The sequence below is a fragment of the Amblyomma maculatum genome, chromosome 2 (genome assembly GCF_055883805.1).
Source record: "Amblyomma maculatum isolate TAMU_Amacu chromosome 2, ASM5588380v1, whole genome shotgun sequence".
In the NCBI taxonomy this organism is placed as follows: Eukaryota; Metazoa; Arthropoda; class Arachnida; order Ixodida; family Ixodidae; genus Amblyomma; species Amblyomma maculatum.
In genome coordinates, this window is record NC_139345.1 from 183,582,998 (window position 1) to 183,596,892 (window position 13,895).

The 13,895-nt window shown below is 40.9% G+C and overlaps 1 protein-coding gene across 1 annotated transcript in view; it reads right to left on the bottom strand.

The window, feature by feature from the left end:
• The window catches only part of LOC146200577 (uncharacterized), a 63,048-nt gene that overhangs the window by 46,925 nt on the left and 2,228 nt on the right, over window positions 1–13,895 (bottom strand). The window contains exon 2 of the mRNA XM_084592963.1: window positions 10,192–10,312. Within this exon, the coding sequence (XP_084449089.1) occupies window positions 10,192–10,312 (121 nt within the window). The remainder of the gene's footprint in view (window positions 1–10,191; window positions 10,313–13,895) is intronic.

Here is a 13,895-nt window from a genome sequence, read left to right on the forward strand (position 1 = left end):
TCGTCTACACACTGATTTCGCCACGCCTGCATGACCGCCGAGGTTTCTACTGAGTCAAATGCTTTTTCGTAATCAATGAATGCTATGTATAAGGGCTGGTTATATTCCCAGCATTTTTCTATTCCCTGGTTGATGGTATGGATATGATCGATAGTAGAGCATCATTTCCGAAAACCTGCGTGATCTTTTGCTTGACTGTTGTCCCGATTCTATAAGCGATTGCTTTGGTAAACACCTTATACGTAACAGACAGTAAGCTGATTGGTCTGTAATTTTTAAGGTCCTCAGCGTCCCCTTTCTTATGAATGAGGATAATGTTTGCGTTCTTCCATGGTTCCGGTACCGTGGATGACACCAGGCACTGCCTATACAGGGTGGTCAGTTTTTCTAGCACGATATTCCCCCCCCTCCCCCCCCACCGTCCTTCAACAAATCTGTAGTTATCTGATCCTCTCCAGCTGCTTTCCTCCTTCTCATAGTCTCCATTACTTTCTTAACCTCGTCATTTGTCACTGGTGGAACGTCTGACTGTTTTTCCCTACCGCCAATTTCATTACGGTCCTGACTACTTTGGCTACTGTAGAGATCAGTATAGAACTCCCCGGCTGCTTTGACTATCCTGTCCATATTCGTGATGACGTTGCCCGCCTTGTCCTTTAGCGCATACATCTGATTTTTGCCTATTCCTAATTTCCTCTTCACCACTTTGAGGCTTCCCCCGTTATTTACAGCTTGCTCAATTTTCTCCACGTTATACTTCTTTATATCGGCCACTTTGTGCTTATTGATTAGCTTTGATATCTCTGCCAATTCTATCTGGTCTGTTGGATTTGAAGCTTTCATACTCTGGCGTTTCTTATTCTAATCTTTCGTCTCCTTAGACAGCTTACTGGTATCCTCTCTGGCTACCCTACCGGCTACTTCTACAGCGCTCTCAGTAATGATATCTCTGAAACTATTGTTCATTGCTTCTACGGTAATGTTACCAACCTCGGTTAGTGCTGAATATCTATTCTGTAGCGAGATCCTGAACTCTTCTGCCTTCCCCCCTCACCGGTATTTTATTGATCGACTTCTTTCTTACTAATCTGTTGCGTTCCTTCTTCAGATTTAGACTAATTCGGGATCTCACCATCCTGTGGTCACTGCATCGCACTTTCCCGATAACCTCTACCTCTTACATAATGGCGGGAGTTAAACACAGTATGAAGTTAATTTTTATTTTTAGTCTCCCCGTTAAGACTTTTCCATGTCCATTTCCGATTCTTCCGTTTGCTGAAGAAGACATTCATGATTTTTAAGTTATTGCGCTCTGCAAACTCGACTAGTAACTCCCCCCTGCTATTCCTAGAACCAATGCCATAGTCACCTACTGCCTGGTCTCCTGCCTGCTTTTTCCCTACCTTGGCATTGAAGTCGCCCATTAGTACAGTATACTGCGCTTTTACTTTTCGCATTGCCGATTCTACATCTTCGTAGAAGCTTTGAACTGGCTGTTCATCATAACTACATGTGAGTGCATAGGCCTGTACAACCTTCAGTTTATACCGCTTATTAAGCCTAATTACGATGACTGTCACCCTCTCATTAATATTATAGAATTCATCTATATTACCCGCTATATACTTATTGACAAGGAAACCTACTCCTAGTTGTCGCCTCTCCGGTAAACATCGATAACACAGTACATGGCCATCCTACAGTACAGTATATGCCTCATTTGGCCTCCTAACCTCACTAACTCCTATGACATCCCATTTAATACACTCTAGTTCCTCTAACAGTACTGCTAAACTAGCTTCACTAGCTAGGGTTCTAGCGTTAAACGCTGCCAGGGTCAGTTTCCATAGTGTACATAGTGTTGTTCACTAATTTTTCTTTATCATTCATTATCAGAAAGAAAGATTCGTCTGTTTCTATTGTGCTTATTGACGAATGACTCCAGAGACAACGAACACGACAGCAAATGCGTACATATCACGTCGAAGAAAAAAGTTGAGCGCTGATAATCATAATCATAGATGCAAAATACAGTATCTAACTTCTATTAAAACAAAAAAAAAAAAAGCTTCACATTTAGTAACGTAGTAAGTTTGTTCTTGAAGGTGCGACTGCCGGTTGGCTGCAGCTTTGATTTGAAACATAAGCAAGGTAGACCTCCGATTCACCTAATTTAAACCACGTTAATTTTAGAATGAGGGCCTACATGAACGTCACATTAGAGACAAACAACTATCTTGGTAATGTATGCTACTGAAATGAAACTGGGGTCAGAGAAAGAGGGTTTTATTTATTTTTTTATAATACTGTAATCCCCTCAGGGGAGTTTAGCAGGATGGGACACAGTACATATGTAAAGAGTACATTAGCAACACAGGTAAAAAAAAAAACAAAGAGGAGAAAACAAATAAAACAGCACAATTCAGATCAACGGAGCTCGAGGTTTGCGCTTTGTAATTTTTTTTAAACAACGCTTGAAACAGTGATGATTTCAAAACTTGGTCAGCAGTAAAGCAATTCCATCCTTCTACAGTTCGCCGAAAGAAAGAATACTTAGAACAGATGTTACGTGCGGTAAATGGGGTATTGTACGGCTATGTCTCTGCCTAGTAACATAACCAGAAGAAAAAACTAGTATCTCCATAATATCTATCTTATATTGGCCGTTTCCCCGCCTGGGTGGCGCAATGGTTACGGCGTTTGACTACTGTTCCCAAGGACGCGGGATCGAATACCGGCCTCGGCGGAAGCTTTTCGATGGAGGCGAAAAGCAAGGCGCCCGTGTGCTGTGCGATGTCAGTGCACGTTAAAGAATCCTGGGTGGTCGAAATTACCGGAGTCCTCCACTACGGCGTCTCTCATAGCTTGAGTTGCTTTGGGATGTTAAACCCCACAAAACAAACAATATAGTGACCGTTAATCAGCTGAAACAGGAATTTAAGACGTGACATCCGGTTTCTTTGCCTTATCGGTGGCATGTTTGCTTCTGTTATGAGCTCTGTTACTCAAGTATGTTCAAAACTATTATAAATGAAGCGGGCTGCTATGTTTTGCACCATTTCTATTTTGTTATTGCCAGTTTTACTGAAAGGTCTCAAATGATGCATGCGTAATCCAGTATTGGCAGAATTATAGTTTTGTATTCGAGTAAGCGGACGCGGCAGTAGAAAGGTTCAAAACTCTCCTCAGAAAGAATAACTTGCAATTAGCAATAGCTACTACATATTCAAGGTGCTTAGTCCAGTTGAGGTCTTATAATGATCCAGAGTCCGAGATACTTGTACTGTGTTACTGCAGAAAGAAATATATCATTAGCCGCGTAAGGAAACTTTATGCTTTTTATGTGTAATGGACATGAAAACAGTTTTGTCAAAATTATTTTCCATTTGCCATACTTCACACCATGCTACAATTTTTTGAAAAGCATCGTTTAACATCTTGTGATCAGTTGCGTCATATATTTAGGAGTACAATACATAGTCAGCAGCATAAAGCTTTACCTTAGCCGGAATCACTTGCAGAACATCATTAATAAATAAAAGAAACAGAAGCGGTACAAGAACCGAGCCCTGGGGAAAGCCAGAGTCTACTGAAAGGCTTTCAGTGTAATGGCCATTAGAAACAACAAATTGTTCTCTTTCTTGAACCTATGCTGTAAGCGAGTTATTTTTTTTTTTCAAGGAACTTTATTGACAAAACCAAATAAAATGTGCAAACACTGTTTGGACCAATAGCTCAGTAGGCTATTGGCCGGTCCAAATACAAATATTACTCTCAGGTTCAGCCATAGAGGATCAAGGATTGAAAGGAACAATAATGATATAAACGCAACATTACTGCTACAATTGCATACATATGCAAGAATACAGCAAACTGCAAGTAAAATAAAATACCCACATAATTATGGGTACCAAATAAAATCGATAAGCATAATAGTACTACAATGAAGAAAAAGAGAATTAGAAAGAATATGGTTACAAAGTACAATAAAGTGCAAGCGAAGTACACGATACACTCACAAAAATTATTGCGCACACGTAATAGCATGTGCGCAACAACATATAGCAGTGTAAAGCATGTTTCAAAATCTAGGCAACATATGTGAATTTCACTAAGAAAGAAAGTCAGGCAGAATTTGATTAGACTGGTAATATAGTTTACATGTCAATTTAAAGTTTCTCGCGGCTTTTACCTCGATCGGCAATTTATTCCATTTAACATCATTGAACTACATCAGTCGCTCACCATTTACATTTCCACATTTGGGAAGGTTAAAATTACAGTTAGATGCCTGCCTAGTATTACGCGAAGGCTGGACAAATAGGCTTAATGGAAGGGGGGAGGTATTGCTAATTATATTGCTGATCACAAGCGCAACTTTGTAGTTACGCAAGGTTAGGTACGATAGTGTATTGTTGGCATAAAAAATGTTGCTGCTGGATTGATCAAAATTGCTAGTTGTTATTGCATTCAATGTCCGCTTTTGAAGACGATGTAAAGGCGACAAATATGTTTTATATGTTTGACCCCAAGATTCACAGCCGCGAATTTTTCGCTATCTTGCCTCATTTGTGAAGGAGGGTTTTGCGCGAGACCGTATCGAAAGCTTTTGAAAAGTCTATAAAAATTGCATCTATTTGCTTCCCCTTATAAATTGCTTTCGCAAAATCATGCATTGTTAGAACTAATTGCGTAGTCCTAGAGAATTCTTTTCTGAAGCCGTGTTGATGCTTTGTTAATGTATTATATTTACCCAAGAATTCTACGATATGATTATGTATTCTGTGTTCCAAAATTTTACATACTGTGGATATGAAAGAAGTTGGACGGCAGTTTTGAACGCAGGGCGTTTTTCCTGTTTTATGCAGCGGCTTCACTCTGCCAGTTATTCAGTCTCTCGGAACATGTCCCTCGCACTACGATCTAGTGAAAATAACGTGCCTATGATGTTCATTCAGCATACCGCTTTAAAAACGCGTCTGGAATGTTGTTCGAGGGAACAATTAACATTTCCCCGCATCAGCTGAATGCTCGCTATTGAAGCAGCAGCCGCCTAAGTTCTGAGCGGGCTTCGTTTGGCCACAGCAGCAACATTTTCGTCCTCACAGTGCTCTGGCTCGCTATATTTTGTAGCCTGTCATTAACCTTGTGCTGTTTAATTCCATCGAAAAATAATTTCTCGACCTTCGGTGGAATCTTTCTCGACCTTCGAATTAGTGCGGCAGCAATGCTCCGGAAGCAGCCATCTCAAGCTTATTTTTGTATATGTGCTGGTGAGACTAATACTCTCTGTTTACTTTATACTTCTCTGCACTGCCGCCGGACTTAGCGTACATGTGTCGAATGTCTACTTGAAGTATCTCCCATTTCAGGAGTGCTCATCTTTGTGACAATGTCGAAGGGAACAAAAGAATGGGCAAAGCAGTTTGATGATTTCCGACGGGAACTGCGTGCTGAAATTAGATCTTTGAAATATAGTGTTAAGTTTTGGTCGCACACATTTGATGCTGTGAATGATATCGAGAACGATGGGATTGAGCTGAAGCAGGACATCGAAAAGTCGGTAGAAAAAAATTGTGAACTAGAACAAGAAATGAAAGGGTATACAGACTAGGGTGGATAAAATGGAACAATATCAGAGGTTAAACAGCCCTGAAAGTAAAGGTCTGCCTGATGAATGTGACAAAGTAGGTGCAATGAAGGAAATTGCAAAAAAAAAAAGAGAACCAACCTACGAGTAGTTACTGATGACAGACATCGACATATGTCACAAAGTTGAAACGGCCAAATCTCAGGGCAAGAATGTTGTCGTTCGCCTCGCGTGTAGGACAAACGTAATAACATTCTTGCGAAAGCGCGCAAGACCGAGCTGACGACGCAGCTCTTTGGCTACAATGGCACGGATAAAGTGTATTTGTCAATCAGCATCTCACGCTTAAAAACAAGCAACTGCTCGGTACCGCTAACGCTCGCGAGAGGATTGTTGCCTGGAAATATGTGTGGACCAGCAAGGGGATGAAAATTCTTGCTCGCCGTACGGAAACATCGTCCATCATGCGGATTGCTTCGTCGAGTTACGTTTCCCGATGTCTGTCGATGATAGCATACCTTGAAACACCGAATTTGGACATGCATATTTTATGAACAGTGCAATCACATATGCCTGCTTTTGTGTTGTCTTATGTCCTAAAATCGCATCTTGGGGAAGACAGCTTCAAAACTTTGCCATTAAAAAGCTTCCATATCAATCCTCGATCACTTCGCAATAAGTGTGACGATTATACGTCGATTCTGAATAGCTTTGGCTTTGATTTGGATGTATTGATGGTAACAGAAACATGGTTCAATGGTAAATTTGCATTTACACTTCCTTCCTTTGAGACCTTTTATATGAATAGCCAAACTAGCCGCAAAGCCGGTGGAGTATCTTATTTATGAAATCTCATCCGCAGTGCGCCTTAACTTCAGAAGTTTACTCTTTCCTCAGATGATGTTGAAGTTGTATTTGTCTTAAGTGACTCGGCTGTATTTTCCGTTTCTTACAGACCACCAAATGGAAACGTGCAAGTGTTTTTTTTTGCATTCCTTGATCAATTCTTGCAATTCGTTCCTCAAAATAAGTACGCTGTGGTTTGGGGCCGGGATTTTAACAGTGATACGTTATCTGATTCCTCCTTAAAGGTGCGTTTAGAAATTATGCTCTCATCTAATGGCTGTATATAAACGGTATTACTGAGCTTACTTGCACTGATAAGAACTCTTCTAGTTCATAACAAATATTGAACAAACTTGTTCATAACAAATATTGAGATATATCTTGTCAAATCCGGTTCGTTGTCTGGGATTTGAGCGATCACATATGAGAATTTATATGTCTGAAGAAATGTGTCACAATACGTGGTTAGCAGCGTCATTAAAGTTACCAATGAATTGCGGAGCATGGAATTCATCGCTTTCGCATCACCTTGCTTCGGGAGAACTGGAGTAATATGTATGGCCTAAATGATGCCGATACTGCTTATGACGCTTCTCTGACTAGATTTTACGGTCTGTATAAACACCATTTTTCGCTTAAAAAAGCCACATACAGAAAGAGGATCAGAAAACTGTAGATAAGCAGCTCACTACATCATCGCATACAGAAAAAATATAAACTCTACTGACTGTTTCTCAAATCCCGAGATCCTGATGTCCTAGCACAGTATAAAAAACATCGGAACAGATTAAACCGCGATATTAGAGCAGCTAAGATCATGTTAGTATTCTAACCTACTTGAGCGTATCAATGGCGAAAGTGACTTAATTTGGAAACATTTAACTAGTATAATAAATACCAGAGAGGCAGTAAGAGTTCCCGAGAGCATAAACGTTAGTGCATGGTGTTGAAATTAGAGGCTCGGCACTGGCTAGCGCGTTTAATAACTCTTTTCTGCAATTCCTGATACAGATTGCAGTGGATGCCTGTGGTCTTAAAGTCTTCAATAATAATTTTACTATTTCCCTGAAGCCCGTAAGCTCTGAAGGAACAGTTTGTTTCTTCCACACCCTCAAGCGTACAACTTCTTGTGGTGTGAGTGGTTTTCAAGTAGGATCTATTCAATTTGTGATGGACTTGATTGCCCCACTTCTAGCCCATATATTTAACCTATGTTTGAAGTCGATTAACTTTCCCCGTTTCGATGCAAAAAGAAAACGTTAAACCAGTTTTGAAAAAGGCAATAAAAATGATATCGGTAACTACAGGCCCATATCTCTGCTACCAATATTTCCTAATTTGAAAAATAATTTTAATAATCACTTCTCCTGAAAAGCATAACACTATTTCAGGAAACACTTTTCCACTGAAGTGGCTTTGTGAGCCCTAAAGAAGCTTATACTAAGTAATTTTGAGGCCAGGAAGTTCGTACTTGCTTTATTTATTAACTTCAAGAAAACATTAGACTGCATACATCACGATATTCTGCTAGAGAAAAAATTACAGGTATGGTATTAGAGGTCTTGTGCAAAAGCTCATAGCCTCCTACCTTTTTAATAGAACCTGATACGAGGATATGAATGGCTGGCTTTCAGGTACTTTACGTATTTCTCGAGGCGTTCCACAAAGTAGTATTTTCAGACCATTTGTGTTTAATTTATGCATTAGCGATGTCATCACTGTTAATAAGAACGACTTTTTGTTATGTGCGCAGATGACACCAGTTTATGTTTTGCTGGAAATGACCCCACTGAACTTATTAAAGAAGCTAACCGTATACTGTCGAACCTCGTGCACTAGTCTAATCATCATGCGTTGTTATTCAACTTCTCTAAAATAAAAGCCAAGGTTTTCCGCCCTGAAGGTAAAACTGTGAGCCTTGATACTGTCATAAACTGTGTTTCTCACGAAATTGAAGTTGTGCCAGATTTCAAGATCCTCGGTGTTTGTTTTACATAGAAACTTCTCTGGGACAAACATATCAATTTCTTAAGTTTAAAGGTGGCCCGTATAGTAGGTCTTCTCCACGCGACAGTTTATTTATTTATTTATTTATTTATTTATTTATTTATTTATTTATTTATTTATTTATTTATTTATTTATTACACTATGAAGGTACCTAGAACATTATAGAGGGGAGGGGCAATCAACAAGGCAAATTACACAAAAACTAGAATAAAATTATAGAAGATGCAAAAATACAAGATAAAGAATACGAATATAAAGGTTACAAAAACAACAAAAAAGGCACACAGAAAAATCAACGCTTAAAGGAAAATATATTGTTATTATCCCGAGTTTCGCATGGTAGCACGAGAAAGATGGTACAAATACAATGTAAGTAAGCAAACAATGTTACTACACACAGTAGATCATTTGCTATATTAGTTTACAAAATAAAACCTTGGACGGTAGTTTTAAAGTTATCAGTGCTGGTAAAGCTTGTGAGTGACGCAGGTAAGTCGTTCGAATCTTTGCTGGCTTGGGGAGGAAACGAATACGAATAGCTTACGGTGTTACTATGAGGAATATTCACTTTTTGGCTGTGGTTTAGGTGAGATGAAATATATGGTGGTGGTTAAACCCAAAGAAGACGTAAGTATGAATTGTAATAATATATTTTATGAAAAGATGTAGGCGAGATATTTTTCTGCGGATGAATAACGGCGAGAGATGTGGGAATGATTTCGTAATAGTAACACTGGAAGTACTTTAGTAATTGTGTATGATGAATCGGGCTGAGCGATGTTGAATTGCCTCTAAAGTTGTATGATGTTGGCATGCCCGGGTATCCAAACTGGCGACGCATGTGTAAGTTGTTGATGAATGTAAGTTGTGTATACTTATAATTTTAGTGATGAGGGAGCTAGTGTGAAATTTCCACGAATATATCCCAGTGTTCCACTATACTTCGAGGTTATGTGGTCAATATGTGTTTTCCAGGATGTATTAGTAGCAATTTGAACCCTATAGGTTCCGGTAAGAAGTTACGCTTTCTAATGGATTGTTATTAAGCAAGTATGTTGGACACGTCATGTTAGTGCCAGATATCCACATACACTTACATTTTTTATTGCTTAATTCCATGCACCATGTGCAACACCACTCGTTGATGTTATTAAGGTTCTCCTGAGTGGCCGTATTATCTGAGTGATTAGTCCACATTCCACATGCATTACCAGCTTGCACTGTACGCTTTGTTGCCGCTATAGATTGAAAGGTCAAGCAGGAAGGTCAGCGGTATTGAAGTTGATTGTAATCTTTATGAGAGAAAGTTGATATTTGGTCATGCAAATTTAAAATAGACAGAGACTATAAAAAATATATAAACGGCACCATTGAAGCTGTGTGGTTGCTTCTGTGTCTTCGTATTGGTTTCCTCCATGCTGCTGTAAATTTGAAGGACAATCAAGTCCTGCATTCACAAGCCCATTAGCAAGGCTGACTTATTGCAATGGGTAGTGTCCTTAAATATATATCGTAAAGTACCAATGCTGGTGTCAACTGGGAACTAGTTGGATAAGGATTCGCTACTCTTTCACGGGTCTATTGGTGAGAGGGTTTTGGGTGAAGGGAAAAAGAGAAGCCCAAAAAGGAACTGCAGTCTGGGTACGTCTCTGGCCTGTTTACAGGAAAACAAGTGAACACGCACAAAGTAAACAACCTGCGCTGAACTGTCAATGGCATCGTAATTTGATTTCCTCCGGTGCCTCACCTGCAGAATGATTGCGCTGCATCATCTTGCGCTGATTTTACGTCGAAGAAAAGTACGATGCTGTCCAGAATATCCTGGTAGCAGGAGCGCACCTTGGCTAAGTCGCAGGCTTGAGTGCCAGCTGAAAGAGCAGATTGACATAAATTTCCCACAAGGCAATAGCACTTCGACAACCAGGGGTCCCCATTTCCTGACATGTATATTAACGCTGGTGTTATATGAACGAAGTTGCTCAGCCTTACACCATTGATAGCCACGTACTGAAAACTCTATTTTGACGCAAAATGTTTTTCCGCAGCGGTAAACATTTCAGGGGGGACGTGGATGCAATGATGGAAAAATACAGCGCAGAGAAGGACGAGGACGAAATGAAGACACATGGGACACACGAGCGCTGTATTTTTTCATCACGAATAACCAACACGCCCAGACTACTACGGTAGTGGATGCAATATTAACAAAGATATATCCACTGGCGTATCATAACAAAAAGAACGCGTAAACGTAGAGAGCGATCAGCTTACTCTCTGTTGGCTATGTTATTTATTCATGTATTCACTATTAGGTTCACGAAAACCTTGATTTAAATGAACCCAACGGCCAGGCTGTATAGATAGGATATTGATGATATCAATGCTTTTGACCAGGTGATAGAGCAGCATGTAGAGTTTATTCAAACCGTACCTATAGCCTTCATACTAACAGAAAAACATTTGACGCAGAACCTCAGCAGTCATTTAGGCATTGCTGAACTACAATGTAAATGATCTGTATGTGGAAGTCAAACGCCTTAGAGGAATCGTTCAATGTAGATTAGATATCATCATCATCAGCCTGACTATACCCACTACAGGGCGAAGATCTCTACCAATTAGCCCGGTTCTGTGCCGGCTGCATCCACTTGACCCCTGCGAACTTCTTGACCTCATCCGCCCACCTAACTTTCTGCCGCCCCCTACTACGCTTTCATTCCCTTGGAATCCAGTTTGTTACCCTAAGCGGCCATCGGTTATCCTCTCTTCGCACTTCTTCTTCTTGATTTCCACTAGAATGTCGGTAACTTGAGTTATTTCTCTGACCCACTCTGCACGCTTCCTATCTCTTAATGTTAACCCCATCATTTTTCGTTCCATAGCCCTCTGGGTTGTCCTCAACTTAAGTAGAACTCTCTTGGTTAGCCTCCACCTTTCAGCCCCATAAGTGAGTACAGGTAAGATGCGACTGTTGTATACTTTCCTCTTGAGCGATACCGGTAATCTGGTAGTCATAATCTCTGAGTGCTTGCCAAATACGTTCCATCCAAGTCTTATTCTTCTTGTTATTTCCTTTTCATGGTCCGGATCTGCGGTTACTACCTGTCCTAAGTAGACATATTCGCCTACTACTTCCAGTGCTTCGCTACCTAAAGTAAACTTCTGTTCCTTCCCTAGGCTGTTGAACATTACCTCAGTCTTCTGCATATTGATTTTCAAGCCTACCTTCCTACTTTTCCTGTTCAGGTCACCAATCATTGATTGGATTAGATATCTAATAAAGATAAATTACTCGTTCGCATCCACCCACGCGGAGCCATGCGGCTGCACAGGAAAGCTTGACAGATTTCTGAAACCCTTCGTAGTTGAGAAAATGTTCTTCATGTCACGGGGTTCGCAACTGCAACTATAGCCTGTCTGTGACAGTCGCTCTACCAACTGCGCTAACGCGCACAGCCAGCAGATCTGATGGAATGATGAGAACGAATAGACCGGTTCCACAAACAGTTCCGCTTCCCCGCTGCGATGCACCTTGGCAGTTGCAGTGCTCCGAGAGGAGGGCGCACCGGCGCGTAGAGTCGCCTGCGGAACTAGCAGCGCTGTTTGCATTGCCACGCGGTCTTTTTGTGCACGTATTCAGGTTTACTCGATCAACGGATTCCTATGATTTCCTCCGTATGACAAGTGCCCCGAGTAGGCGGCAACAGATTTCGAATAGCCTGTAAAATAACTATCTATTGAAGGAGCGCAGAAGCTGGTCGCAGAGGCATCTTGCGAAATTCTGCTCAGTGCGTTTAGCTTCTTGTTTCTGTAGAGTAATGTATTTGGCATATAATATATATTTCAAAACTTACGCGTGAAACTGAATGCAGCCGTACTTTTTTGTTGTCGCCAAGTACAGGTGAAGGTGCCTAAATATTTGCGCAAGCTCCGGTCGGAATCACCTTCGCTGGAGTTCTTGAAGACCTCTTTGCGGTATTCGCATCATAAGTTGGGCTGGCTGGTTGGTGCTTATTTGCATTGTCTTTTCTGGAGCAAAAGTAATTAAGGCTATGGTACGCTAAACACAACTTTAACTTTAACTTTAACTGTATCAAGGTTAATATCGCCTCATTATAAGTAGACGCAGCGGAAATGCATACGGTATTGTGCCGCATGTTCGTGCCCCCCGAAAAATGCATACGGCGTGACGAGGAATTGCATGATCCGTGCAAATCAAAATCAAAAAGAAGCTTAAGCGCTAATCAAATTTGTTTTGTGCTGCGAAGAATGATCGCGATGATTCATAATTACACCCTTTTTCTTGCTTTGAATTAGGCTCGTCTTTTACAATAGTACACCAGATTCAGGAAAGCATTCCTGTGTAAAACTGCTTATTAAACTAATTAGAGAAGTCTCTGTAGAAACAGGCAACAAAAAATAAGTTCGCGCCACTTACAATGTGGATGAAGAAGAAAAAGGCGTTCTAAACCTTGAAATAAAATGGAAATGGCCCGCATAAAATGCAAGCGTCACGTGAAGGCGTAAAAACATAGGTTTCAGCGTGCATGCCAATGTTCATTTTTGAACATAATCAGAGAGAAAGCGTTCAGCTTGTCTTGCACGCAAGCAGCTTCATCTTTTCTGCCCGCGACATCCACCACCTCGGTGTTTTACAAGAAGATTCCTCTCCTGAATACTATAAATGCTGCTAATAGAAATTGGTTTAGTTGGTTATGAGTTTTTATGTGCCACTCATGCTTGAGAGGCGCTTCGAAAGAGAGGATAATAAATTTGATTCTAAGGGAAAGCAAACGCACCAGGTAGGATGCATAACTTTATAGGTCGGATGAGGCCACGAAGTTTGCTGGTATTACGGAGATGCAGCTGCTAAACAATGGGGCTGATAGTAAAAAGATATAAGAGAGTCTTGGCTAATTTGTGAGTGTAGCCAGGGTGAGGACGGATGATGTTGGTGAGGACGAATGGTAAGCGAAATGTGAAGTGTGCCGAGAGCGCACAGTTAACCTAGGCACCCCGTTCATTTTAAACCGATCCTAACATGTTAGAGCGTAGCAACCAGGCACTCGTTATCGGGTAGAGCATCGGTGGAGAGGAGTGTAGAAGCGCCAGGGCGAGTAGGAGTGAAGTGGAAGAAGAAAGCAATGTAGGCGGAGAGCGCACGAGGACAGCAAGGGGATTCGGAATAACTATAGCCAAGAGTGCACTAAGAGTAACGGAAAGCATGCAGTTATGGTAAGAGCAGGAGTCTGATAAACGAGATGGCCTCCACCGAAGCACGTGCCAAGCATGGCAGTCGTTCCGCAATGGCTGTTACATGCACGATTGCAATTAGCGTTATTACCTTAAGAGCTGCGTATCCCGTTGATGAAGGCGCACTCCTCTAGTGATCCTTTTTTCGATCAAAATTTTATTATTTATTATCCCCCAGCGGTTATAGACATCACGTAA